Source organism: Peromyscus eremicus, chromosome 4 (assembly GCF_949786415.1).
Source record: "Peromyscus eremicus chromosome 4, PerEre_H2_v1, whole genome shotgun sequence".
Classification (NCBI taxonomy): Eukaryota; Metazoa; Chordata; class Mammalia; order Rodentia; family Cricetidae; genus Peromyscus; species Peromyscus eremicus.
This window is the reverse complement of record NC_081419.1, coordinates 4179340-4207241: the sequence shown is the minus strand read 5'-3', so window position 1 is coordinate 4207241 and position 27902 is coordinate 4179340. Positions and strand designations below refer to the sequence as shown.

Genomic DNA, 27902 nt, shown 5'->3' with positions numbered 1-27902 from the left:
AACAGACTTTAAAAAAAAAAAGAAAGAAAACAAAACAAACGAAAATTGCTTCAAAAACTGACGGGGCAAGCCCCAGGCCTGACCCTTTCACCTGGAGGCCTGGTCTCCCACAAGCGCTGCTGTCAGATCCTAGCCCAGTGCCAATAAGGCGACCATCCTGTGCTGGCTCACCTTACCCGACTCTGTCAGCATCACCTGAAAAGAAAGAGGCCGACGCGGCCAGGCTGCTTCAACACTTCCCACAGAGCCAAACCGTCTTGGGAATGTCTACGCTATCTGCAGGGAGGAGATGGGAGGTGGAGAGAAATAAATACCCAGCTCTAAGTTACTGTCCCTGGGTCTCTGGTGCCGGCTCAGCCCGAGGCAGAGATGGCCCCCAGGGTAAAGACCCTGATTGTCCAAACACTGTACTCTCAGACTAGTCTCAGAGTTTCCGGTCCCCAGCAAGTGCCTGCCCTGGGTGTATGAGTCCCAGAGGGAGAAAAGGGGCCAGCCCCTCAATTCCTGTCTTCTGCCCTGGCCCAGCTCACGCCTGGCCTGGGCTCTGCCTGGCTGGACCCGGCTGGCTGTCCAGCAGTCCTGGGAGAGCTGGACTGCCCACTTGGCCTGAGGGCCTGCTGAGGGTCCTTGCTGCTCCTCCAGGCTATGCTCAGGCCTGCTCCTTGTCAGCTCTCCAGAGCCGTTCCTTCACCTCGGGTGGCAGCGTGCTGAACAAGTCCTCCTCCACCACCAGGCCACTGCGTTTGAGCAGCGGGCACTCGCCCAGCTCCACAGGTAGGCATTCCAGCCGGTTGCCCCGAAGCTCGATCTGCGTCAGGTTGGTCAGCTCACCCACTCTCGAGGGCAGTGACTGCAGTACATTGTTGCCCAGGTGCAGAGCCCGCAGCTTCCGGCACTGGAAGAGCTCTGGGGGGAGTGCCTCGATCTGCAGGAGGGAGCAAAGAGCCAGGGTGAGGTGTACGGCTGGACAGGGCCTTTGGGCTTTCTCTGGAGCCTGACAATCCTTAGTATGGGCCCAAATCTGGCCAACAGCTACCAGTATGTAGGTATTGCCTCTGCAGTCACTTCTTCCAGGAAGCCATCCTGACTTGCCGGGTCCTACAACGTTCATAATGCTAATCCTTCTGCTTGTCATCTCCTGGACTGTGGGCTCTCAGAGTGTAGGGTGGGTCTACCCAGTACCTGCCTTAAGAGGCACATCAAGCTGGCAGCTCCTGCCTGTCCCACTCAACTCCACATCCCAGGGCCAGAATCATGTGGGTGTTGGGAATTGAACCTGCATCCTCTGAAGAGCATCAAGTGCTCCTAACCTCAGAGCCATCTCTCTATCCCCCCAAGATGTACTTATTTTTATGTGTGTGAGTCCTTGACCACTTGGATGCATGTACGTGCACCCATGTGCATGTCTAGTGACTGTGGAGGCCAGAAGAGGGTGTCAGATTTCCTGGCACTAACAAGCGGTTTTAAGTTGTCATGTGGATGCTGGGACTGACCCAGGTCCTCTGCAGGCACAAGTGCTGACAAGCACTGAGCATCTCTCCAGCCCCTCTTGGCTGGTTTGCTTGCTTGTTTGTAGACAGTATCACTACCTAGCCCTGGCTGCTCTAGAATTTGCTATGTAGACCAGGACTGGCCTCAAACCCACGAGTGCCAGGACTAAAGACGTGTGCCACCATGTCTGGCTTAAATTTCTCTCTCTCTCTCTCTCTGTCTCTCTCTTTTTAAAAAAGATTTATTTATTATGTATACAGTGTTCTGCCTGCATGTCAGATCTCATTACAGATGGTTGTGAGCCACCATGTGGGTGCTGGGAATTGAACTCAGGACCTCTGGAAGAACAACAGCTAGTGCTCTTAACCGCTGAGCCATCTCTCCAGTCCTTATTTCTCTTATTTTATGTTTTTGAGACAGGGTCTTACTATGCAGCCTTGGTATTTTTTATTTTATCTATTTATTTATTTATTTTGTTTTTGTTTTTTTTTGAGACAGGGTTTCTCTCTGTAGCTTTGCGCCTTTCCTGGAACTCGCTTTGGAGACCAGGCTGGCCTCGGCGTGCACCACCACCACCTGGCCCAGCTTCCCCATTTCTGAAACACAAAGCTTGGACTAGAAATCCTTCTCATCTCCAGCATTCCTAACTCAGGACCTTTTTTCAGTCTTGGACCTTAACCTCATAGGTTCTGGTCTCCAACGAGCACCTTAGTTTTCTCAGTAGGGAAATGAGTGTGGCTATAGCCTCAGTCACCAGAACAGGAGGATCACAGTGGTTTGTTCAAGGAGATGTCTGACCTGGGTATCCAAAACTACCTCTGCTATGGCCAGGGATGGGGTAAGGTGGCTACAGGTTCAAGTTCAGGGATATGAAAGTCAAGCATAGATGGGAAGTGGGGTCTGCAGGACCTAGGGAGCTGCGCTTGCCCAGAATAGCCACATCGCCTTCCTGCCTCCTCCACCACCTCCACCACCACACATCCTGTGACCTCCAACGATACAAAGTCAAGGGCAGTAGAAATGGTTCTGGCCAGTGGGTGGCAGAGTCAGGTCCACTAGAGTTAGTCTGTGCTTCCAGAGACATCTTGAAAGTCCCCTCCCCAGAACCCCACCACTACCACTCTGCCACCAAGCACTCCCTAGGCCTCAGAGAAAAGTGCAGGTCCTTTTGGTAGCCTGGCCATAGCCACACCTAACCTTTTAGACCTGTCCCTAGTCCACCGAAGGCTTAAAGTTGTTTCCATCTATCCTGTCTCTTCAAGAGACCTCAGTGGCTCCCTGATTAGCGTAGAAATGACCTCAGGTCCACTTGGTCTTCAGGAAAGATGACCCTTCCAGGAGCCTCTGGGCTGCTCCCTCCTCCATGGCTCCTCAACCTTCCTGACCACCATCTGGAAAAGTGCTCCCTCTGAGCTCACATAACCTAGCCTCTGCCCTTCTGCCTAGCCTTGCCTCTGGCCAGTCACAAGCTAGATCCACATCTGCCCTTTCACTGACTCCCATGCATAAGGAGCCATATGCTCCAAGCTGACCTCCCTTTTCACCTCAAAGTTCAAGACCCGTCTTCATCCTGGAGCACAGCAAGGATGACTCTGAAGTCTCAGGACAATTCATTGAGGGCCCAACACAGGATGTACACTTCATCATTCCTCTGAAGACCGCACCACCTCTCAGGTCCTGAGAACCACCTCACACTCCCTCCCCAATGGGCGACCCGTGACTCCACCTTCAAAGGCTCTCCCAAACTCACCCTCACTTCTGCCCCTAGCAGCCTTGTCCTTGTGCAATTCCAGCCTCCCACCTCACGGCCCACCCTACTGTAGTCTCAAATCCAGCAGGCCCCGCCTGCCTGTAATTGGTCCAAGCACATTTTTTCCTATAAAAGGCCTTTCTCTGGGTACTTGCGGGGTGGGGACAGGATGTGATTAAGCAATGTGCTTAACGGGGTTTCAGAGGGTCTCCTTCCTCCTAAAGAACAACATGCCTCCGCCAGCTCCTTTCCTAAGGGGTGACCTCAGCCTACAGGCATGACACTAATAGGCAAGCCTGGTGTGAGAACCCGGGGGTGGGGGAGGAGGTAAGGGGAGGCTGAAAGCTGTCCCACACCTTCCTGAACCCTGTAGGAGTCTGGCCCAGCACCTGAAGCATAGCAGGCACCTCAGGGTGAGGGATGGAGAGTCCATCCCAACTTCCCGGAGTAACCAGGCTCCAACATTACGCCGCAGGGATCCACTTGGTACCCCACCCCACATTATAGAAGGGACTGGCCTGTGCAGTACTTCCCAAACATGTTTTGTTTTGGTTTTTGCTTTTTCCTTCATGGACATCCACTTCCTCTTTTCAATGGGTCCCACTATAGTCCCACTAAACAACCGGAGTTGGGCCACCATCCTTGAATACTCTCAAATAGACATAAGCCATGGCTGGGGTGGGGAAATAAGGACTGTCCCGATCCCTCTGACATGGAGGATACAGGATGGCCTGCACTAAAGGCGTGTAGCAACCAAGGAAGGAAGGAAGCACCTAGGCCATCACCAATCTGTGCCACGTCGAGGCGAGTTGAGCTAGATCCACTGTCCTCCACGTCTGAGGCTGGTAGAGAGGAGGCTGCGGTGTCGCACCTGCTCAAGGTCACCACAACCGTCACTCAAGAGCCAGCAGAACTTAAAGGCACAGAGGCGGTGGCTGATCTGGTGCTCTAGCTCTGTCTCCTGCCCCCAACCTCAGGCTCCCCACCTTTGACAGGAAGACATCCTGAGTACAGCGGAACCTCCCACCCAACATCAGTGGCTGCAGCCTGGTTTCCCCTGGAGGCTAGACCACAAGCCACAGAAGTGCCCTGCCCTCCGCCCCAATCTAACGGCCCCGTTACTGCTTGGTGGGGGCTTTCGAGTCACACACAGAGTTGGTGCACAGAGGCCACCCACAGTCTCAAGGGCATTGCTTCCCACAGTGCTGGGCCCCAGTCTGCATAATTTCTTCTCCAGACAAGCAGGTGGGGACGAGCCAAGCCGTTTAAGCCCAACTTTTCCCTCCAGCGCCCGACACAGAAGGGAGAGGGACATGAGCAATGGTGCAGCTACAGAGACCATCTGCCTTCACCTCAGCCAGCAAAGCCGCCCTCAGGGCTTCTCTTGCTGAGGAGACCCAAGCTGGCCCTCGGCTCGAAATCTCATTGGAGACAAGCTGAGGGAGACAGATACCACAAACTCCAGGTTAAGACCTACCTCCCACCAGCCCACTCCAAGAGAACCTTGGTCTTGGGATTCCTGGGTTATGTACGCCCCTGAAACACAGGCCCTGCCTGACCACACCACTCTCGTGGCAGAACTCTGAGCTTATGTGACAAGGACAGACTCCCAGCCCGAGATTCTGATTTAGCAGATCTGCAGTGAGGCCTGGAGTCCGGCTCCTGAACAAGTATCCGAGTTTCTAGAAACAAGTGAGGACCTCAACCTCAGAAGTGTCCCGAGGCACTAGTTCTCCCGAACGCCCGCCCATCCGCCCGGCAGGCCATCCCGGGGCAGACCACTCACCCTATTGGCCGTGACAGCCAGGTTCTGGAGGTTCTGCAGGAGGCCGATGTCAGCGGGAAGGAAGGTCAGGTTGTTGTGGCTGAGGTCCAGGTAGCGCAGCTTGCGGCAGTAGAAGAGCTGGGTGGGGATCTTCTCGATCTTGTTGCGGTTCAGGTAGAGGCGCTCGAGGTTGGTGAGGTTGCCGATCTGGATGGGGATGTAGGCAATGTGGTTGTACCACAGCTTAAGGCAGGTGAGGCGGTGCAGATGCTGGAAGCTGATGATCTCCTCGATGGTCTTGAGGTTGTTGTCCTTGAGGTCGATCTCCTGCAGGTTGTGGAGGCTGAAGATGGAGTGAGGGATGCGCTCCAGGTCACAGCGGATCAGCTCCAGCTCCGTCAGGTTCACCATCTTCTTGAGGCTGTTGAGGACGATGAGCTTGGTGCCCTCGTTGTTGATGGAGAGCTTCTGCAGGTGCACGCCCACGTCCGTGACCACCTGCGGGAGCTTGCTCAGGTTGCTCTTGAGCCGCAGCACCTTGAGGCGCTTGAGCTCCCGGAGCCCGTCGATGACAATGTAGCGGTTGTTCTCCGCGCTCAGGTTCCCCGTCAGGTGCAGCTCCTCCAGCGTCTTCAGGCTGTAGATCCACAGGGGGATCTCCTTGATGTCGGTGAACTTGATGTGCAGTGCCCGCAGGTTCTCACGCAGGAAGGCCAGAGCAGGAGCCTCGATCTTGGCTGCTGTGTGGTAGAGCCACAGCTCCTTAAGGCCCGTGAGCTGGGCGATGCTGGGCGGGATGGTCACATCAGGGATCAGTTCCAGCTTCAGGACCTCCAGCTCGACCAGGTCAAACACAGTGTCAGGGATGCCACTGAGCATGAAGAGGTGTAGCTCCAGCTTGTCCTGGGCGTTCTTGGTGAGCCGCTGACGCAGCTTGTCCAGAGTCCACTCGTTGTTGAGGTTCAGCTGCCGCAGCTTGTTCTCGCTCACTTCAGACAGGAAGACGGCAAAGCGCTTTGAGTAAAGCGGGTCGTACTGGTCGATGAGGTGCAGCATGAAAGCGAAGTCGTTCTTGACATCTGGGATGTCGCTGTAGCTGCTCTCCTCTCGGATTGACTCAAACGAGTACTTCTTGAGGGAGCGCCGCAGCATCCACCACAGCGTGTACATGCAGATGAGCCCATAGAAGATGACCAAGCTGATGTAGAAGGACGCCAAGATCTTGAAGAGCGTGGCCAGAGGGTGGGCACACCGGTAGGTGCGGTAACCTGTCAGGCTCTCGATGTCCACAGTGCAGTCCACGTCGAACTTGATGTTGTGCACATAGTAGACAGTGTAGCAGATGATGAGGACGAACTTGATCACCTTGATGATGGTCTGCCGCATGTAGAGGCGGTACACGATGTCCCCCTCCTCCACGTGGGTCCGAAACTTCTTCACCTTCTCAAACAGTGCCTTTGCCTGCTCCCCTTCCTTCTTGTCCAGCACGCCCGTCTCTGATCGGTCCACGATGCCCTGCTCAATCCGTGACTTGGTCCGCTGCAGCATGGGCACAGTGGCCTCCACGTCCTCGCTGACTGTAGATGACTTCTTGTCCATGGAGCCATTCATCTTGCTGAAGGCTGGCTTGGGGTCACTCTCCTCCACCACTGTCTCTGACAGGGCCCTTGTGGTCCACGGCGAATCGAAGCACTTGAGCAGGATAGACACAAAGTGCTCCAACTTGGAACTGGTGCGCGGGAACTTGAACCAGAAGTTGCTGCAGGCCAGGAAGATGAGGGTGTGCAGGAGCACGAGGTAGGGGAAGTACTTGGCGAACCAGTGCAGACGGTTCTCGTAGCACACGGCGTCTACGTAGTTGTACTGGTGGCGGTCTAGGTCATACTTAATACCTGTGGGGCCTGTGTCGGCGGTCGGCACGACTGTGGAGTTGGGGTAAGTGGGCTCTGGGCTGGAGGCTGCCCAGCCCCGGAAGGAGTCGTTGCAGGAGTCTTTGGTGACCCACTTACATGGTAGGCAGATCATCTTGTCCTGGGTGACTTGCAACGTCCCCCCAAAGACAGCAATCATCAGCATGACAATGGAGATGTAGTCAGTGAACACATCCCACCATGGCTTCAGGATCCGGTATGCTGGCTGGGTGTCCGCAAAGTAGCGGAGCTCTGTCACCGGGATCATGGTTCACCCTGAAAGGTACCCATAAGAGGAAGTTACCACAGGCAGATCACAATTGTGGACCCCAAGGATGAGGGAAGAATATACAAATTCCACCATTAGAGCTGCTCGGTGGTGGCAGATGCCTTTAATTCCAGCATTTTCGGGGAAGAGGCAGGTGGATCTCTGAGTCTGAGGCCAGCCTGGTCTACAGAGCGAGTTCCAAGACAGCCAGGGCTACACAGGGAGTTCCAAGACAGCCAGGGCTACACAGGGAAACCTTGTCTTGAAACAAAAGAAACCAAAACACATCTGCAAGTGTGTACACGGTGGGTGTGGACAGGACTGTGGGGACAGACAGTAGGTCCAGTGAGGGACTCCCAGAGATGGGAGTACAGGAGGGAGGCTCTGTGTAACTTCCTGTGAATAACCTGCGGTGTGGAGAGGGGGCTGTAAACAGCAAGTACAGGCGAGTCTCCCCAGAGCTCCATCTGGCTGGACTCAGGAAGCCTGGGAATCTACAGTGGTTTCTGTGCCCCAAGTGGTTAGCCCACTGAGAAGTGCTGGACCAGAAGCTGCTTTAGGGAGAGCCAGCCTGTGCCACCAACATGGGTGGGAAGGGTCCTTGGTATCCCTGAACACTCTGCCAAGGAGGCTGAGCTACCTCTGGTCTACAGAACTGTAATGAGTGGGGCGCAGGAAGAAGCAGCTACCCCTGGAAGTTCGCTAGAGGGCATCTGGAAAAATACGAAAAGCATGAGATGGGGAAAGGCTCTGCTCACTCGGCTGCCAGGCTGCCCAGTGCACACTGACTGATAACTCTCTTGACCTCTGGTTTGGTTTCATCTGAGACAGGGTCTTATATAGCTGTAGGCTGGCCTCAGACTCATCAGCATATAACCAATAATGACCTTGAATTTCTGATCCAGTCTACTCCCTAAGCCACCACACCCAGTTTATGAGTTGCTAAGGATCAAACCCACAACTTCCTGCACGCTATACAAGGGCTATATCACCACCCCCATTTTAAAAAGTAAAACTGTGCTTTTACTTAACCCGTATTTCCGAGATCAGAATCTAGAGTTCACAGCAACTTTAAATACTGTGTTAGGTAGGTCTCACTGTCTTGGAAGAGGGGGACCCCCTGGGGAGGGGACCGGGCTACTGCATTTTCAGTGACACTGATCATGACAGCAGTAACAGCTCCTTCAGTCTGTTGAATCCTCTCCACAAGTGCTAAGTGCTCCCAGCCGGTCTCTCGAGGGCACCTGAGGACCTGATGATGGCCGTGAGGCAGGAGGCATTGGGCCTTTAGTAGAGCTGGCAATAGCTACAGTACAGGGCAGGCTCTTCCCACACAGAGCCTCCTGGCTCTGCTGGAATCTCTCTCTCCGCCTGTCCCTTAGCCCATTCCACAGACAGGGGAAAATAGAGTTTCAGGGAGGTAAAACATCTGCCCAACAACATCTGCCCAATGAATTTTTTTTTACCAAGTAAAACACTGTCCCATTCCTCCTGGCTGAGCTCAGGCTTCATAGCTCTATGGAGTTTGCCCTCCTCTTGCCTAGGGTCCCATGTACAGGAGGTGTCTGATACACATGGTGCTGAAGAAACCCTCAAAGGTGTCCAGCTTCCCCACCCCCACCCCCGGGCTCCCATTGTTTAGGTCACCTCAGGGCCAGCAGACAATACCGGCAGCCACCCAGAGACAGCTCTCCTGGTGAGGCCCGGACTCTCGGGCCAGGATGAGTGCCTATCCCACAGGAAGGCCCCAGCCCTCTAATGACCAGCTGGCTTGTACACCACCCACACCCCTGGGAGAGAGGGCACAGGGGTGGGCTGGAGAGGGCGGGCTGAATCACACAGCTGACCTCCAGCTGGGAACCACACAGGGCATCTTTGCTGCCTCCAAGGCCTCATCCAGGGCAGCTGAAGACTGGAGAAGGGGAGGAGTTAGACTGGGCCTGAGGGAGTGAGGCATCCTGTCCCACTCATTCAGGAGACTGGAAGGGATAGAGAGCCCGCCATTTGGGGTAGGAGCGGCTTCCGGCTGTGGCTTCCATTCCACAGTACTTCCTTTGATTTCTGGTGAGAAGTTGAGCCTGTCAGTTCATGGGGAATACCCAGCCTCCTTACGAAAGACCAGTTCAGCTGTGTGCCCGGCAAGGTAGTAGTAGTCAGGCTCCAAGATGCAGGTAAGGAGCCCAGGTTTGAGAGGTCAGACCAGCTAGCTGCCTGAAGGAGACACTTCAATCCATTCATGCTCATCCACCTGCCCCCCCCCCCCCCATCTCAAAGTTCATCTTGGATTCTATTCAGCCCTTGGTGAGGCCCTGTGGGGGTAACGAACACATCCAAAGGGTCCCCCACTTCAGGCCAGAGTGTGGGTTAATCCCAGAGCTGAGAAGGAAGAGGACTGGAGCCCAGGGGAGGCCTAGGCCTGGTGAAGGTGACAGTCCTGTTACTTCTGCAGTTTGAGCTGGCATGGTCAGCTACCCCCTGCACCTCTGGGGCCAGACGCTTCTTCAGCAGTCCATAGCACTCTCAAACAGAGACAGGGTGGGAGTGGGCAGGGATGGGTGTGGACCTGGGTGTGGTGGGCAAGCAGTTTCAGGTGGATGTGGCTTGGGTAGGGCCAGGGGTGACCCCTCCCACTTCCTGCCTCAGGGAGGACTGGAGCTATAGGGAGTGGTGAGGTGCAGTACCCTCGGCACCCAGGGAGCCAGATGAGTGAGTAAGCACCCACACTGGGTGCAGCTCCTCATGCAGAGGCTGGGGAGGGCCCAGTCCAGAACCCACTGTGGTGCCCATGGCTTTCTCAGCTGGCTTTGGGACGTGAAAAGATGCAACTACCATAAATGTAGCCATTGTCTCAGGCCTGTGTCTGGCCAGCGGTGTGAAGCATGGAGCTGTGGCTCAGCTGTCCTCACCATCTGCTGGCACAGCCTCTTCGTCTTGCAAAACAGAAACTCCGATCATTAGTCACCGACTCCTCCAGTGCCCCAAACACTGGCAGCTACTGTGTCTACCCATCTCCATGAACCTGACGGTTCTAAGTCTCTCTGGAGGTCATGTGACTCTGCCCTGCTGCCTGCCATCATGCTGTCCCTTCCTTAACTGGAACTCCTCACGGTTCATCATGTTGTAACCTATTTTAGACTGACTTCTGGTTTTTCGAGACAGGGTTTCTCTGTGGAGTCCTGACTGTCGTGGAACTCACTCTGTAGACCAGGCTGGTATTGAACTCAGAACTCAGAGATCCACCTGCCTCTGTCTCCCAGGTGCTGGGATTAAGGCATGTGCCACCACTGCCAGGCTTATGGGAGCTATTCTTATTCAAACCACTGCAAAGAGAGACAGAGACAGAGACAGAGAAAGTGTGTGTGTGAAGAGGAGACAGGAGTTACAGGCAGTTAGTTCTAAGTCGTCTGACATGGGAACCAAACTCAGATTCTCTGGGAAAGGAGCAAGAGCCTTAACTGCCAGGTCATCTCTCCAGCCTCTATTCTTCTCTTAAAAAACGAATTTTTATTTATTTATTTATTTTGAGGCATGGTTTCACTATATAGTCCAGACTCACCTCTACTCAGCAATCCTCATGTGTCAGTCTCCTAAGGGCTCAGATTGTAGGCATGCACCACACACTTTGCTTCTTCCTTAAGGCTCAGTATTACACCATGTGTCCAATTTACACACAGGCTTAAGAGCAAACTGCACACCTACGCACAGTGCAGCCCAGACAATCCACATCCCCAGGGGCCACTCCAGTGAGCAGCCCCACCTGAGCTCTCTCGGGTGCCCCTGGGTGTGACGGGAGAGCAGCAGAGGGATAGGATGGGTACATGGGGTTAGAACCTTTCTCAGGAAGGGACCTGAAGGCTGTCTAGATTCTCTGTTTTCCTGTCTGGAAGGGAGCAGAGACTGCAGGAAATATGCCCATGTGTATAAAATATGGGTCAAGGACTTGAAAGGCAAGTAGCAGAGCCCAGTCTCCTGCCCCCTCCTTTGCACGCTACCCCAGATCATTCAAGCAGGGCCTGGGTCCTGGGGCTACTGTCATCTCCACAGGCACCCCTTGCCCTGACTCCTGCTGCAACTGCAGCGGCAGGAGAGACTCATCTCAGTTTCCTAATACAGTCAGGCCATCATGGAGTTAGGTGGGACCAAGGCCCTGAGCTCTGGAGAGGAGCAACAGACTGGGGCCAGGCTGGCTCTACTGCTCCCCGGCAGAGTGACCTTGGACAGGTGGCTTGACCTTTCTGAGCCCTGACTCCTTTCTGACAGTGTCAGGTTCTGGGCCAGAGCCTGGAGGTGGGAGGGAGGGGCAGGTGAACAAAACAGGTATGTCTGGACCCCATCCCAGGGCAGGCCTTCCAACACTCGCTAGTGAAAGGAAAGTATGTGGGAGAGGTCAAAGAGGAGAGGAACAGAAGGAAAGCCTCTGGGGCGCCAGGTGGAGAGAGAGATGGGGTTCAGCACACAGTAGGTGGGCAAACAGCCAGTGGAATGTGAACTGGGAATGAAGAGGCTCTTCATGTGCTGCAAGGAAAAGCCAGTCCATAACACTAAGGATATGCCCCACAGTGCTGAGCCCGACCTCTGCACCCACGGGAGGTTTTCCACAGGAGAAAAGGAGCAGAGACCTAAAATGGAAGCTTAGGCTTCTAATCAACATGTATTTTCCTTTTGATTACAAAACTGTATGGGGCCCATGGTCATGGCACAATATCAAGTGCTTGGCCAACACGCACGTGCACATGCACATGTGCACATACACGCATACACACACACACACACACACACACACACACACACACACACACACACACACACGAGCACAAAATGCAAAATAAATACAGCCTTCAAAAAGAAAGCGAAAAGCCGCACACAGGTGTGGAGATCAGGTGTAGCTCTGAGTGAGGTTCAGGAGGCAACAGAGAAACGGGTCAAGTCAGGTCTCTCCCCAAGAACAAAGATGGAAGGGTGTGAAATAGGGCTGAGGAATGTCAGAAGAGGGCTGTGTCTTGCCTCGCTATAGCTGTTCTCTTATTTTATTTTTATTTTTTTGGTTTTCGAGACAGGGTTTCTCTGTGTAGCTTTGCACCTTTCCTGGAACTCACTCTGTAGCCCAGGCTGGCCTCGAACTCACAGAGATCCGCCTGCCTCTGCCTCCTGAGTGCTGGGATCAAAGGTGTGCGCCACCACCACCCAGCTCTTATTTTATTTTTTAGAAAAAGGGCCTCACATAGTACAGGTTAGCCTCAAAATCTCTATGTAGCTGAAGAATACCTTCAACTCCTGATCCTCCTGCCTCCACCTTCCCGGTGCTGGATAACAGGCAGGTACCACTATACCCAGTTTATCCAGTACTGGGGTCAAAGCCGGGTCTCATGCATGCCAGGCAAGCGGTCTACCAGCCGAGCCACATCCCAGCCCTATTTGTTCTAGCATAGATGAATCAATGTCCTCTGGAGACTGTCACATGGACGGGAGGCTGACAGTATGGTGGGTGGGAGATCCCTGAGGGGAGAGAAAAGGCTGGGAATTTCTGTATATCACGGACCATTTGGGGCGCATCCCAGGCCTGTGTGCAGAGTTTGGGGTGTGGGAAGGTGGAATAAGGATTTCTCAAGCAGAATGAGCTAAGAAAAGAAAGGTAGGCAAGTGCTTGAGATGGACTCCAAGACAGACACACCGTCCTAGGAGTAGTCATCACAGTGAGCAGAAGCAGGAAACTGTGCCTGCTGTAAGCGATGGGTTAGACATTTGTTAAAGGATCAGAGGATGAAATACTATACAGCAGACGAAAGTGCATTTGTGAAAAACACGTAAGGACACAGGGACAGACTGCATGTATGCTAACTGTGTAAAGGTGGTAACCAGAGGACTGCTGCCGTTATTCCTTCTCACTTCCGGCTCAGTCCTTTTCATTATAAACATATGTTACAATCGCATAAATGCGGGAAAGGAGTTCATTCTCATTAGATTCATTTATTTATCTGGAGAGGGGCTATAAGTGGAGGTCAGGTCAACCTGCAGGAGTTGGCTCTCTCCTTCTACCATGTAGATGTAGGTATTGGAGTCAGGCCAGCCTTGGCAACAGCACCTTTGCCTGCTGACCCGCCTCGCTGGCCCTGCAGTCCTCTTTCCTATTGGTTCATCTGGCCTCGAACTCACAGAGATCCACCTGCATCTGCCTTCCGAGTGCTGGGATTAAAGGCACCGCCTCATCTTTCTTTTCTTGATTTTCAGAGATGACATTTTTATCCAGCGTGTTGGGGACTTTGAGAGAAGATGACAACTACTTGTTCAAAGGGGGTTCTTGTCATGTAGTCCACCAAGACCCCCAGCTCCGCTGGCCGTGTCTCTGTGAGTGTGGCACCACTGAGCTTTGTTGGCAGGCACGTTAGGACTGTCTCTCTCTGGTACAGGGAATCAAACTCAGAGTCTCACATGTGCTAGATGAGTACCCTGCCACTGAGCTGCCTTCCCAAGCATTTCCAAGCTTTGCTTCAGGTTTTTTTGTTTGCATGTTTGTTTTGTTTTTAAGATTTATTTATTCATGTATTTTATGTATATGAGCGGTCTGTCTTCATGCAGGCCAGAAGAGAGAATCAGATCTCATTACAGGTGGTTGTGAGCCACCATGTGGTTGCTGGGAATTGAACTCAGGACCTCTGGAAGAACAGCCAGTGCTCTTAACCACTGAGCCATCTCCCCAGGCCCCTTGCTTCAGGTCTTTAACTCATTGGGATTTAGTGTTGTAGCTCAATGGATAGGCTCTGAACATGGGAAACTTGAGGCTGGCAGTTTCTAGGCCTCATTCTTTCCCCCTGAGCTGCAGAGGTAACAGTGTCATGTCTGACATTTCCAGGTCTGCAGACTTTCTTTGCTCTGTCCATCTGTCCTGCCAGATCCCTGGGACCCCCACGGTGGAAGGAGACTGAGCTCTGATGCAGGATTGACACTTTCCTACGGGCCTAAGCTACTTCATTACATAAAAGGCGCCAGCCCAGCAGGCAGCAGCAGCTACTGTGCAGGTGACCACAGTAGTGGACACAGCCCCTCCTGCCAGCTGGTATACACTCTTTCTGCCCAAGGGCGCTGTCCCTAAGCATGGGGAGCAGGCAGCCCCATCCATGCCAGATCCTGCCCCATCCCCAGAGACACAGAAATGCATTCTAAGCAAGCTGCAGAAGGGTCAAATAAGCCGCCCAGAGAGCCACTGCTCTCCCTAGGTGGCAGGCAGATGGTAGAGGAAGGACGGGAGACCAGTGAGTTCAAATTCATCTCCAGCACGAAATCATCTTGTGGCCCCAAGCACATAATTTAGCCTAAACATCTGTTATTGTAGCTCTGAAACAGGAATGTCCCTCTTCACAAACCTGTATGCAACGACCAGATGATGTCCCAGAGACACCAGCCTAAAAAGAACCTGCTGACAAGGACACGAGAGGTGTGGTCCCCAAAAGCAGCCAGTCAGGACAGGGTCACTGCTGCCAGGTGACACAACAACAGTACCAAGAGGTCAAACTCAAAGAGAGCCGCGTCTCCCGGGAGTGGGGGAGCTACTGAGGACAAAGTTCTCGAGACAGGGGCGGGGAGCTGCACACAAAGGAATGTTTGCAAGATGAACCCTCCTGAGATAGAGGCGGGGAGCACTGTACAGAAAGGAATGAAGCCAACATCACCACCCCACCCCTGCCCACCCAACACCCTGCCCTGAGCCACCAGCCTACACCAAATGCAGTGAGAACAAGGATTTTATGTTACACATACCATACAACAAAAGCAAAGAAAAGCTCGTCAGTGGCAGCGGCAGCAGCACACACCTTTAACCCCAGCACTCGGGAGGCAGGGGCAGGTGGATCTCTGAGTTCGAGGCCAGCTTGGTCTACAGAGCGAGTTCCAGGACAGCCAGGGCTACACAGAGAAACCCTGTCTTGGGAAAGAAAGAGAGAGAGAGTGAGGGGCAAGTGAGCAGAGTTTATTAAGGAAAAAAATAGCTCTGCAGCTAGAAGATGACTAAAAACGAGTTGCACAATCTTTCTCATTGTAACTAATTTCATTTATTTAATATGTGTGTGTGCACCCGTGCATATGCAAGAGCACATACCAAGTGCAAGTAGAGGTCGGAGAACAACTTGAGGGATTCAGCTCTCTCCTTCCACCATGCAGCAGCTGAGGAATGGGCTCAGGTTGTCAGGCTTAGAGGCGCCCTCACCCATCGGCCCATCCTGTCATCTGTCATCTACTAAAGCAGTGGTTCTGAGGGCTGTCTGGAACAGCAGAATGATGGGAGGGTCTTTAGGGACGGCAGGTTGGGTTGTGGGTCCATGCACTAAAGCAGTGGTCCTCAGGTTGTGGGCCACAGCCTCTTTGGGGGTCACACAACCCTTTTACAGAGTTGCATATCAGATATTTACATTCCGACTCATAACAGCAGCAAAGTTAGTTATGAAGTAGCAATAAAAATAATTCTATGGTTGGTGTCCCCACAACATGAGGAACTACATTAAAGGGCTGCAGCGTTAGGAAGGTTGAGAACCACTGCTCAAGAGCATAGGGCTGCCCGCATAAGCTGTAGCAACCTAATACATACCTGTTCTTATTCCAAAACAGTCCATCAGTTTAAAGAAACAAATCAAAAACAAACAAAAATCCCTCATTACTGCATGTATGGGAAAGCACATAAACTCCATGAGGTTAAGTCAGAGGGTGGGTAAGCTTGTCTCTTCCACATCTTACTATTTAAATATGTTGTGTCTGTAAGTAGGAAACACACTTGGGAAAAAGTTGCCTTCAGCCCTGTGTGACTGCTGGGACTATAACTGAACTGACAAGGACAGGATGCTACCACACGAGGAAAGGTCAGCCCTGTGCCCGCCACCCTGTGACACCACAGCCACCACAGCCCTCACTCTAGCGGGCAACACACAGGACAGGAAGAATCTGGAGAGGGGAGCGTCATTTAGTCATGTCCGCTCTGCTGTCTCAACTGTAAGGTGGGACCGTGGCTGTCCAGAGTGTCACTGTAGGAACTGAGGAGGACCGTGACCATCCAGGAGGACCATGACTGTCCAGAGTGTCACTATAGGAACTGAGGAGGACCGTGACTGTCCAGAGTGTCACTGTAGGAACTGAGGAGGACCGTGACTGTCCAGAGTGTCACTGTAGGAACTGAGGAGGACCGTGACCATCCAGGAGGACCGTGACTGTCCAGAGTGTCACTGTAGGAACTGAGGAGGACCGTGACCATCCAGGAGGACCATGACTGTCCAGAGTGTCACTATAGGAACTGAGGAGGACCGTGACTGTCCAGAGTGTCACTGTAGGAACTGAGGAGGACCGTGACCATCCAGGAGGACCGTGACTGTCCAGAGTGTCACTGTAGGAACTGAGGAGGACCGTGACTGTCCAGAGTGTCACTATAGGAACTGAGGAGGACCGTGACTGTCCAGAGTGTCACTGTAGGAACTGAGGAGGACCGTGACTGTCCAGAGTGTCACTATAGGAACTGAGGAGGACCGTGACTGTCCAGAGTGTCACTGTAGGAACTGAGGAGGACCGTGACTGTCCAGAGTGTCACTATAGGAACTGAGGAGGACCGTGGCTCTCCGTAGCACCACTGTAGGAACTGAGGAGGACCGTGGCTGTCCAGAGTGTCACTGTAGGAACTGAGGAGGACCGTGGCTCTCCGTAGCACCACTGTAGGAACTGAGGACAAGATAATGTCCTGCACTTGTTTGAAACCTGGCGCAGGTGAGAGGGCATGGACCCACAACCCAACCTGCCATCCCTAAGACCTCCCCATAGTTCTGCTGTTTTAGTCTAGGTGAGGGTGGAGTTCCTTACTGGTTCTAGGGCCCAGGAAAGGCCCAAAGAGACAGCCCTCAGGCATCAGGCCCCATCTTCCCTCAGAGCCCCTTTCCCACCCTTCCCCTCCTGTCTTCACTCCTCCCCTCTCACACCTCTTCTTTTTCCTCAAGAGGGGTCTATGTTGCCTAGGCTGGCCCCAAAGCCCTGATATGGATGATCCTCCTGCCTCAGCTACCTGAGCAGCTGGAACTACAGCAGTGCACTGTATTACACCTAATTTCCTGTTGATGCTTCTTATACACACACACACACACACACACACACTCTCTCTCTCTCTCTCTCTCTCTCTCTCTCTCTCTCTCTCTCTCTCTCACAGGATCAGAGAAACTACATGCTGCCCCTTCCATCTGCAGAGAGACCACCCAAGCATGCCCAGACCTTACAGAACTTGAGACAGCTCCTACACCTGGGCCACAGGCCCTCAGGAGCTGGCAAGCATGCAGAGCACAAAGAGCCTTTTGTTGAACACAAACAGAGCCTAGGAGAAAACTTCCCTGCAGGCAGAAGGAGGCTGGCACCCTCCCTGAAGCACAGATGGGCCGCTGTCCCTCTAAAATGCTCTCAGGGAGGGGAAGGGCTGGTCCTCAGAGGCCCTGTCAGACACTGAGTCTCAGGGCCCACGGTCTCAGGCCTATGAATCTGCCTCAGGGTTTATGCTTCTTCACGTAGGGGCTAGGAGGTAAGAGGAGGTCTCCCGCTCCTGTGGTACACAGCACCCATCCTGGCCAGACCCCACACCCCGCTGGAATGAGTCAAAGACTGTGGGCTGGGGACTTACCCTGCACACAAGGGCACTCCCCCACTTCTTGGGAAACAGCCTAGGGGAGACAGCAGGCTGGAGCAGCAGGGTTAGAAGTATTTGAACTGCTCTCACTTTAGGGCAGGGCTTCCCAAACAGGTCCGTCCTCTGCAGACCTGTAGGGGTGTGGCCTGTGTTCTGGTAAAAGGTGACAGGCAAGGGCCACCTCCTGGACTACCCCACTGGCCACTGGAATCCAGGATGTAGTGCAGCAGGTGAGGCTCAGACCCACTGCCGCCCTGCTCTGTGCCCAGTACTTCTTGCACCTTAGCTTTCAACAGCTAGGCAAACCTCGGTGGCTCCAACCTCACCAGTGAGTGACCTGAGAAAAGAATCTCACCTCACCTGTAAAACGGGCTGTAATGTCTATTTCCTCGGAGGGTTAGAGTGGGGACTGAATAAAGCGGTCCCAAAAAGCATTTGGATCATGCTCACGCAGTAAAAATGCTTACTACAGCTATTACCAGGGGTTGTTTGAGATGTTGCCCAGGCTGCCTCTGAATCTGTAAACTCATGAACTCCTCCTGGACTACAGGCACATGTCACTATTGCTGTTGCTCTCAGAACAGAAGGGCTGAAAAGTCCTTTTACAACGTGAAATTGAGGTCCAGAGAGGTGAATGGGAAGATGACCCAGATCTGAGTTGCCACTATACCAAGCGGTCCCTAAGACAACAGGTCTCCTGGGCTACAATGCATCCACAGGCCTTTCAAAACGCTTCTTAGGAAAAGCCTCCTTTGCCAAGGCATGAACAGAATGAGGCCTTTGCAAACACCCCTGGAAAGTCATAATCAGCAGTCTCTAGTATTTCAGGAGTTAAAAAAACACTGGAGTCTGGGGTCTGTGTACCTGGGGACAAAGCATCCTTGAAGACTGGTAATGAGCTGCCATGAACACCTTCTGTCTTCTGAGACTGGTTAAGAAACGGAGGTGTCAGGCGGTGGTGGCACACGCCTTTAATCCCAGCACTCAGGAGGCAGAGCCAGGTGGATCTCTGTGAGTTCGAGGCCAGCCTGGTCTATAGAGCAAGATCCAGGACAGGCACCAAAAACTAAACAGAGAAACCTCGTCTCAAAAAAAAAAAAAAAAAAAAAAAAAAAAAAAAAAAAAAAAAGAAAGAAAGAAAGAAACGGAGGTGTAAGAACCCTGGACAAGCTTGTAAACACATGTGCTGTGGGTCCAGGGGAATAAGGTGCTGGCCTGGCCCAGGCGGGCAAGGGGACCCAGCCAAAGGCAAGCTGTCTACCCACTCCCCGAATAAGAACCCAGGGAGCCATCTGGGGGGCGCCAGCTGCCCCACAAGGCCAGGATTCTGCCACACCACCTGAGCTGCTGGGCAGCACATTTGTGGTGCTGTCAGAGAAGGCACGGGTTTGGCAGCTGCGCCTCTGAGGTGGGCGAGCACGTGAAACCATGGAATTTTACAGCCACTTTTGCACTGGAGGAACGTCACACCAAGCGTGTGGCTGTAATGCAGCAAGCAATTTAATTTTGAGATTTCAAGCCCTCAAGAGACAGAAGACAACTTACTGCAAACCAGGAGGTGCAGCAGAAACACACCAAGAGAGCCCAGATCTCTCTCTCTCTCTCTCTCTCTCTCTCTCTCTCTCTCTCTCTCTCTCTCTCTCTCACACACACACACACACACACACACACACACACACACACACACACACGACAGACAGACAAGAAACACTAAAACACACATATCCGACCTGGTTCTGGAGGGCGCTCTACTCCCCTCCCTGGGCTTCATTCACCAAAGATGAATTCTGTCCTGAAGCTAAGTGCTTTCTGGTCAGCGTCCCCAGCATAGTCTGCAGACACCAAGCCTGAGCACACGTGCTGGGTTCACACTCTGAAAGCACCCTCAAAGTAAAGAGACAGAGAGGAACCAGAGGGTGGAGCAGACGGAGCACCGGTCACCATGCCATGACTTCAGTTTCAGTCCCCGTGTTGTGTTGTCACCTACAACTTGAGGCAAGTGACCGCGTGCCCTAAGCCTGGCCTCCTGTCGGTCCCACTCACGAGGCTGGGGTGGAGGTGAATGCAGTGACCTGGTAGGGCTTCTTAGCACTGAGGATGTTCATGGAGGGGAAGGTGTTGGGGAGGAGGGGAAGGAGAAGTCGAGCCATGAGCTACTCAGAGGCCAGCTCCTGTCTCTCTAGAAGCGGGGAAACGGCGAGGGAGAGCAGAGGAGGACCTGGAGGGCAAGGCCGGGAGGACCTAGGAAAACCAGCAGGTGAAGTGTGCACAGGAGCTCGGCAGAAAACTCAGAATCTGCCGAACAACGCTCCACAGACTCCAGCTGCCGGACTTGACATGCCGCACTCTAAAAATCCCTGCTGGTGCTGGGTATGGAGGTGCACACCTGTAATCTAGCACTTGGGAGGTAAAGGCAGGAAGAGCAGGAGTTCAAGGCCAGCCTGGGCTACATGAGATCCCATTTTAAAAAAATGTTCTGATGTCAGCTGTGCCCAACAGTAGATCTGTAGACTCAAACCACTAGGAAGCCCTTCCCCTTATCATCCAACCCTTGGGAACTATGTCTGAAAGGAACACTCTGCAACCAGGACAAAACTGGCTTTAGGTACTGTAAGGAGAAACAGAGTCAGGGCTAACTTATGACTCAAGTGTCTGTGCGGGACAGAGAGGCATATACAGCAATCCGATCCCACTCAAATGCCACACGTCTCTCTGAACTGCACCTGGGCCCCAGCTCAGGCCGACAGCAGAGGCCGAAATTGGCAGGTCAGACCTCAGGCCAGCATGTGGTGGCTCTTCTGTACAGTTTCCAAGCAGAGAAGGAACTCCCAGCTCACACAGGTACTTCCCACGGCTTCCTGTTCACCACTGTCCAGCAAGGCAGGCTCCAGCCCAGGCCTCCTCTCTCCCGGGACAGAGTTCCTCAACAACCAACAGGAAGCTCCCACAGGGTAAAGCAGTCACTGCTGGCCTCGTTCCCATAAACAAGAGTACGAACAGCACCACACACCAGGCGTTTTCCACCTTCCTTCTGATGTCAAGGCCCCACACAAGCAGAAAAGCCCAGCAGGGCCAGAGCAGGGCCCCAGGGGTGCTGCAGCAGGAATGTGCCTTCTGTCTGCCAGGCTCAGCAGCCTGTCTGAATCTGTCCTGGGAAAGGGCTCTAGACGCTGGCTGCCCTTCCAAAAAACAAGAGAGCCAAAGCAGACAGCCCCAAAGTGCCCTGACTTTCACGAAGCAGGCACCAGAGAGGAGATGTGGTGGGGGTCTCTCCATTTATCCCGGTCTCCGAAGACAGGGTCAGGACTTTACCTTCTCTTTGACATTAAAATCTAAACAGTATGATGCAGCATGTCTACAATTCCAACCCTCTGGAGGCTGAGGTAAGAGGATCAAGAGTTGGGGCTGAAGAGATGGCTCAGAGTTAGGATCACTTGTTGCTCTCACAGAAGACCCAGGTTCGATTCCCAACACACACACATGGCAGCTCACAACTGTCTCTAACTCCAGTTCAAGGGAATCTGAAGCCCTCTTCTGATCTTCAAGGGTACCAGGCACACCCATGGTGCACAGACATACATGCAGGCAAAACATTCATCATTCATACACATAATACAATTTGAAAAAAAAAAAAAAAGCCATCTGAGGCTGGCCTGGGCTACATGGATTTTGAAAGCAGCAGTAACCCACCACCACCCCACCCCCAGGATGACTATTTCCTTAAAGTCCAGGCTGGGGGTGGGGTGGGGGCTCTTGCAATCCTCCAGGAAAAGCTGAGGCATAAACAGAGGTTGGGGGACTGAGGAAAGAACAAAGGACCAGACCCAGACAGAGTTACAGGATCTGAGTTCAAATCCACGTCACCGTCCTTCATGGGTGGGTTTAGCATGTTGCTTCCTGGCTTTGAGCCTCATTTCTATGAGTTAACATTGACAGAGACCAAGTTCAAGCTTTGGCAAACGATCCCAAGATGCTGTCACAGAGTGTTCTAAGTGCCTTCTCCACACCAGTCCTCAAAAAGTGACTATCACCACCACCTGTTTTGGAGGCTTGCTACGGACCTAACTTCCTGCTAACAATGCCAATGAGCTCCCTTCACCCTGTTCCATCTGCTTTTTGTTTTGTTGTTGTTCTTCAGACTACGTCTCTCTATGTGGCCCTGGCTGGCCTGGAACTTGCTGTATAGACCAGGCTGGCCTCAAACTTAGAGATCCACTTCCTAGTTTCTTTTCTTGAGACAGAGTCTCAGTATGTAGCTCAGGCTGGCAAACCTCCTGCCTCAGCCTCCCCAGTGCTGATGACAGGGCTGCAGACCCACCTGCAGCCACGGTTCTCAATACTGAGCCGCCCACAGTCCCTCAGCAAGCAAGGCTGAGAGTCTGACTAGCTCTAACCCTGAGTCAGGTCCTAGCTAGTGAGCCTCTGGTCCTGGGCAACCTCTCCAGTGCAATGGAGGGCTGGAGGAGGAGCTCAGTTGGTAGTGTTTGCCTAGTGTGCACACAGCCCTGGGGTCCAGGACCAGCACTCACAGAAAGCACACTCAGCGGTACAAGTCTGTAATCCAGGCACTCAGGAGGCAGGAGACCATCCTCAGCTACCTACCAAGTCTGAGTACAACCTCGCCTCAGAAAGCAAATAGAAGAAAGTATACAATCTAAAGGAACCTCCGCCTCCAACAGATATGCATATGACCACGTAAGCGTGAGGACCGCTCACATTCATCATGCTCAAGCCCATGCTTTCAAGACTCTGACCAGTCCTGCAGCAGCTGCAGAACTATCTAACCTCCATGACCAAAGGGTTCGTGTCCAAAGGAACACATCTTGGGAAATGGGGCATAGGCAGCATTTCTAGCTATCCACACTGGTAAGATGTAGGGGGAGGAAGACAAATGTGAGGCTCAGTGCAGCAGCACTGGGTTCAAAGAACACAGCCTGCTGGGCCTGCTCACGGAGCCTGGAGTCCAGCCACTCAGGAGCTGATGCAGAGCTGCGAGTTCAAGGTCTGACCCGGCAAGTTAGGAAGATCCTGCCTTACTATAAAGGTGAAACAAGGTCCAAGGAGAAAGCTGGGGGTGGGAGCTAGTAGTGCATGCCTTGCACACAAGAGAACCCTGGGTCCCATCCCCAGTACCACATTACCCCAGGCTGGTGCTGTGTGCCTATAATCCTAGGACTGGAAGATAGAAGCAGGGAGATCAGGAGTTCAAGGCCAGCCTCAGATACATATTTTTAAGAAGTAATTTAAAGATAGAGCACTTGTGTGACACATGTGAGGCCCTGGGTTCAGTCCCCACTACTAAACAAAAACAAAAACACCAAGGCAGAGCAGGCAGGAACACTCAGAAGCCCTGGATCCTATAAAGGCCAAAGGACTATGAAACTGGAGGCGTGGGCCATGCTATCTGCCTGGGAGAGGCAGTACACAGTCTGGAGAGGGCCTTACCCTGAGGTGGCTCTGCTATCTTCGTGCTGGCCGTTGGTGCTGAGGCTGGTCCCTGTCTGGATGCACAGGGTCCGGGCATTCCTTTCGCTCCATGGACGCGGCTGCTGCCCTAGGAGGAAGTCAAGAGCTACAGTCAATAGGTACATCTGTGGGTCTTAGAGATACTTACATTGGGTCAGCATTTTTAGAGAGCCTGGGGATACTGTCAGGGCCTATATGGGGCTCTAGGGCAACAGGAGCACCTGCCCCACAGACCCTAGTTCTCCAAAGAGCCCCCAGGCAGCTTTTTCAATCTGGAGGCAAGGCCTTTGCTGGAGACTCAGACCCGGCCCAGACCAGAAGGGTTAGTTAGTACAGGCTGCCAGAAGAGCAGGTCTCAGGTGATCCCTGAGCATGAGGAGTAGGCGAATGATCCAAGCAGGAGCAGAGCATGTATTCACTGGCAGGAGAGAAGAAGTGGGCAAGATGCTACAAGCTACTTTTTGGTCACAACTAGTCCTGGAGGTGGAAGTGGAGAGAGAGGAGTGGTAAGGGGTGAGCCAGGCCAGACAAGGATTTCTACTCAAACATGAGGACACACTCTCCATAGTGAGCAAGCACTCAACTCCCCTGGGGCACTGTGCTTTGCCCTGCTTACCAGAGACAAGGTGGCAGTGTGAGAGAGGAGTGTGGGCGCCACTCCAGACTTGGGAGACAGTAAAAGCAGCCCAAGATGGCAGTGTGGCCCAGCCGTGAGGGAGTTAAAACAGGAGTTATCCCGGAAGGAAGCAGCAGACGGCAGGACCTGGACGGGTCTAGGAGGGGTTGGGGAGCACCTGTCAACTTGTGAGGATGCAGTCTCTGTTAAGGATGGACATCAAACACAGTCTCCCAAACCACAGGAAGACAAGACATGCAGGCATCCAGCAGCCAGAGCCAGGAAGGAGCAGAGGCCACCCAGGCCACCTGTGCCCCACCCTCTGTCTCGGGCAGGACTGGGACATTGCTGATGCTGGACAGTAACTTGCCACTTCACAGCCATGACTAAAGTAGGACTCTGGACTCACGCTTTCCTAGGCCCTTCTTGAAGGACATGTACCCTGGGCAGCCTGCTCACTAACCCAAGGCCCCCTCCTCCTTCCTCTGCTTTATTTAAAGTCTACATTTATTCCTCCTGAGTTATCAGGAGGTCTAGGCTGCTCAGCCTGTGCCTTGATATCTCTGTGTAAAAACCTGGAATCATCTACAGTCTCAGGTGAGTGAGTGGGGAACAGGCTGGTTCCAGCTCTTCTAGGCAGCAAGCTGGGGTTCTACCCCATTAGGATGATGAGCCTCAGGAGCCCACACCCTCCACAAAGGCCACTCAAATTTGCAAGGAAACTTCATCCTAGCAAGTATGCCTTAGGTACAGAGAACAAATGTGTGAGGCTGACTTCTGGTGGTGGTGGTGGTGGGGGGGAGGTCAAATGCTTCTCTGGTCTCTGCTCTTATACACCATCCCCCAAGGTGGAGCATCAAACCCCATCTCACACGCTCCAGGAAGCTGTCCTCCAGCACTACCCATATGTCCTTGCCCTACTCCAGACAGCCACAGGAGAGCATGACCTTCATCAAGAAAACAGTAGTGTGAGTGGCCTAGCCCACTGGCACCACCCCACCCGGGGCCTCTAAATACACTCCCACTTTCCTACCCCCAACAGTCAACCTACTCTTCTTTCTACAGTGTCTGACTGTCTGTCTGCCGGTATGTCTGCTCCAGAGGGCAGAACACAGATGGCCGGGTTAAAGGTATCACTGACACACTTGCAAGGACCTTGGAGCCTCTGGCTACTCATTTCTGCCTCCAAAATTCAGCACACAAGTGTCCCCTGTCCTCACAGACCCTCTCCCCCTTCCACACCTCATCCTTAAAGGTATCCTAGTTGAGGCAGGGGAAGAGGAGGCAGTGTAAGTGTGACTGTCCTGGAACTACCCCTATGTCAGCCCAGTCCCATGGGGAAAAAGCTAACACTCATCGCTCACTCAATTCGGGTGTCCTTCCCAAAAAAGGCAGTAACTGCATCAGAGGAGAGCCAGCCCATCTTGGTTCACTCCAGTCCGGAGGAAGGGAAGGAATCCTCACCAAAGCAGGTTCAAGAACCCAGGGCTCAAGCACAGCCTAGTGGCCCACGTCTTTACCCAGCACTTGGGAGGCAGAGGCAGGCTAATCTCTGTGAGTTCGAAGCTAGCCTGGTCTACACAGAGAGTTCTAGAACAGCCAAGGCTACATAGTGAGACCCTGTCTCAAAAAACAAACAAACAAACAAACAGCTCTCTGAGCTCTTCCTTCAGCCTGGGAGCATCTTTGCTGACCTTCAGCTCACCCACACTTTCACAGATCTGATACTCCTGCCCGCTGATGGATACAGAAGACAAGGGCAGAACCAAGTGGCGTTTCACATCAAGAACCGGTCGTCCGGGGAACCGAAGCCCAAAGACCGAGGTCCCAAAAGCCTGTGCTCCTGCCATGGGAACTGTCCCACAGATCAGGAAGAGGGAGGGGTCCGAGGAAAGCAGCTGGCGCCGGGAAGCCGGCGACTGAGACCTAGGGGAGCCGGTGGGAGAGCGGTCCAGAGAACGCCCAGGTGGAACCACTGGGAGAAGGGCGCGTGCGTGGAGGAGCGCGGATCCGCGGGGACCAGCGCAGCAAGTGTGGCCGGGAGAGCGCGGCGGAAACTCGCGTGAGAGGCGCGCGCTGAGCACAGGGTGCCCGGGAGGGGGCTCGCGAGCCGCGGCACGGCCAGGAGGGTGGGGTCGGGAGCGGCGCCCGCCGGAGGCCGGGCGGAGCGGAGCGCAGCCGGGCGCAGGGCCTGGGTGGCCGGCGCCCGCGGGCAGCGAGAGCCGCCCAGGACTTGCGGAGGCGGGGCACACATCAGGATGGGTTCCGTGAGGTGACAGCGCATGTCTCAGCCCTCACCCGACCCACTCACCTTAGCTCGCCGCTCGCAGCCGCCCGGCAGGCAGCCCCGGTCCTCCGCCACACAGTCCCGCCGCCGGACGCCGCGCTCCTCGGGCGCCCTCCTTTTGTTTGTCCCTCACTGCACCACTCTCCCTCCTCCGCCCAGGAAGTGACGTCACGGCCGGGCGCACCCGCGGCCGCCAGGGCGTTACCATGTCTGTAAAGGGGAACGCTTCCCACCGCTTCACCCTACTCTCTCCAACGCGCCTGCGCCAAGTCACTTCGGGGCGGAAGTAACGGAGCGAAGTTCAGCCCCCTTAAAGGGACAGGGATCCCTGCAGCCTGAGGGTGCGCTGCTGCTGGAAGAGAGGCGAAGTGACCCAAAAGGACGTAAGTAGCTGCTCACTACCGATCGACATTGGGCCAGAGTCCTCATCCCTTTAGTGCTGCACGTTGTCTGAGTAGCTGCCCAAAAGATGCAGGTGCCCGCAAATGGAACTTTCGTGCTGCTGCTAACCGACGCGAACTCTTTCCTTTTGCACACCTATCCCGCTAGCGAAGGTCGTCCCGTGGAAGCCCGAGTTAACAGTGCATTCTGAGCTGAGCTGCGGGTGGATCCACGTCTCCAGGTCATCAGCCGCCAGCTCTTCATCTGTGTGGACCCTCCTGGGTCCTCATAATTCCCAGGCTAACTGTAGTGATCCATACGTTGGTAAATTGTTCAGCCATTAAAACGAAGTGTTCCGTGTGCCCGAGTACATCCTTCTAGAAAGGCAGAGAGGACGGCAATGAACGGCGGGGCGTTTTTGTGGATGTGAACGCGGGTATCGGGGGTGTGTGCACCAGCTGACTGATAAGATACACAAGCTGTACAGATTATTCTTCCCTCACTGAATAGTCTCCGCCCCCTTTTACAGTGACAGTTGACCATAAATGCGAGAGTTTGTCTCTGGACTGTCAATTGTTCAATAATATATCCTTCAGCCAGTTACATCCATATTTTAATCAACTTTAAAACTCTACATAGTGAAGCTTCCAGCTTTTTCTTCCTTTCCAGACATTGACTCTTTTTGCTTTGAGAAGGAGGCAGAAAGAACCAAAGAAGACCTGGGACAGGGGTAAACTAGGGAAGCTGCATGGAGGAGATGCAACCCAGCCAAACCCTGAAAGATGGATGCAGACTGCATTGGACTCTGATCCAAGCTGTTAGGTAAGGAACACACAGTAGAAAGTTGCCAACCGTGGATTAGAACCTTGCTAAGCAGAAGTGTTGCCTACAGGGAATTTGCCAACATTCATTGCAACATATAAATCATTATCCATCCTAGACGGATTCATGCGGTACATAATGTGTGACTTATTTTGCTAAACAGTGTATCCTGGATACTCTATTTTCAATGCTAGGGATTCAGCCCAGAGCCTTGGGCATGCCAAGCACAACCTGCTGTGGAATAATCCTTTTGTACACTGTGAAGATGTTTTAATCTCGTTGGTTTAATAAAGAGCCAACTGGCCAATAGCTAGGCAGAAAGAGGTTAAACAGGAGAGCCAGACAGAGAGAACACTGGGAAGGAGAAAGCAGACGAACATGCTGTGCTGAAAAAAGGTACTGCCACATGGAAGAATGTAGATAAGAGATACGGGTTAATTTAAGTTGAAAGAGCTAGTTAGTAACAAGCCCAAGCTATCGGCTGAGTATTTATAATAATATAATATA

At 53.3% G+C, this 27902-nt stretch overlaps 1 protein-coding gene and 1 long non-coding RNA gene across 3 annotated transcripts; one reads left to right on the top strand and one right to left on the bottom strand.

Annotated features, from left to right (window-relative positions):
* Positions 1 to 182: 182 nt before the first annotated feature.
* Lrrc8a (leucine rich repeat containing 8 VRAC subunit A) lies at positions 183 to 26461 on the bottom strand. Of its 2 annotated transcripts, none has more exons than XM_059259968.1 (4): positions 26217 to 26461; positions 23269 to 23377; positions 5028 to 7192; positions 183 to 925 (listed from the first exon to the last, which is right to left on the bottom strand). In XM_059259968.1, the coding sequence occupies exons 3-4, from the start codon at positions 7182 to 7184 to the stop codon at positions 650 to 652; spliced, it is 2433 nt and encodes an 810-aa protein (XP_059115951.1). In that variant the 5' UTR covers positions 7185 to 7192; positions 23269 to 23377; positions 26217 to 26461; the 3' UTR covers positions 183 to 649. The 2 variants fall into 2 exon arrangements, with proteins under 2 accessions (XP_059115951.1, XP_059115952.1); XM_059259969.1 differs by lacking the exon at positions 26217 to 26461 and adding an exon at positions 25600 to 25917.
* On the top strand, positions 25361 to 26933 carry LOC131908879 (uncharacterized). The gene is made up of 2 exons (XR_009378679.1): positions 25361 to 25967; positions 26352 to 26933. It is a non-coding gene; the product is annotated as an uncharacterized LOC131908879 (long non-coding RNA).
* Positions 26934 to 27902: the final 969 nt, after the last annotated feature.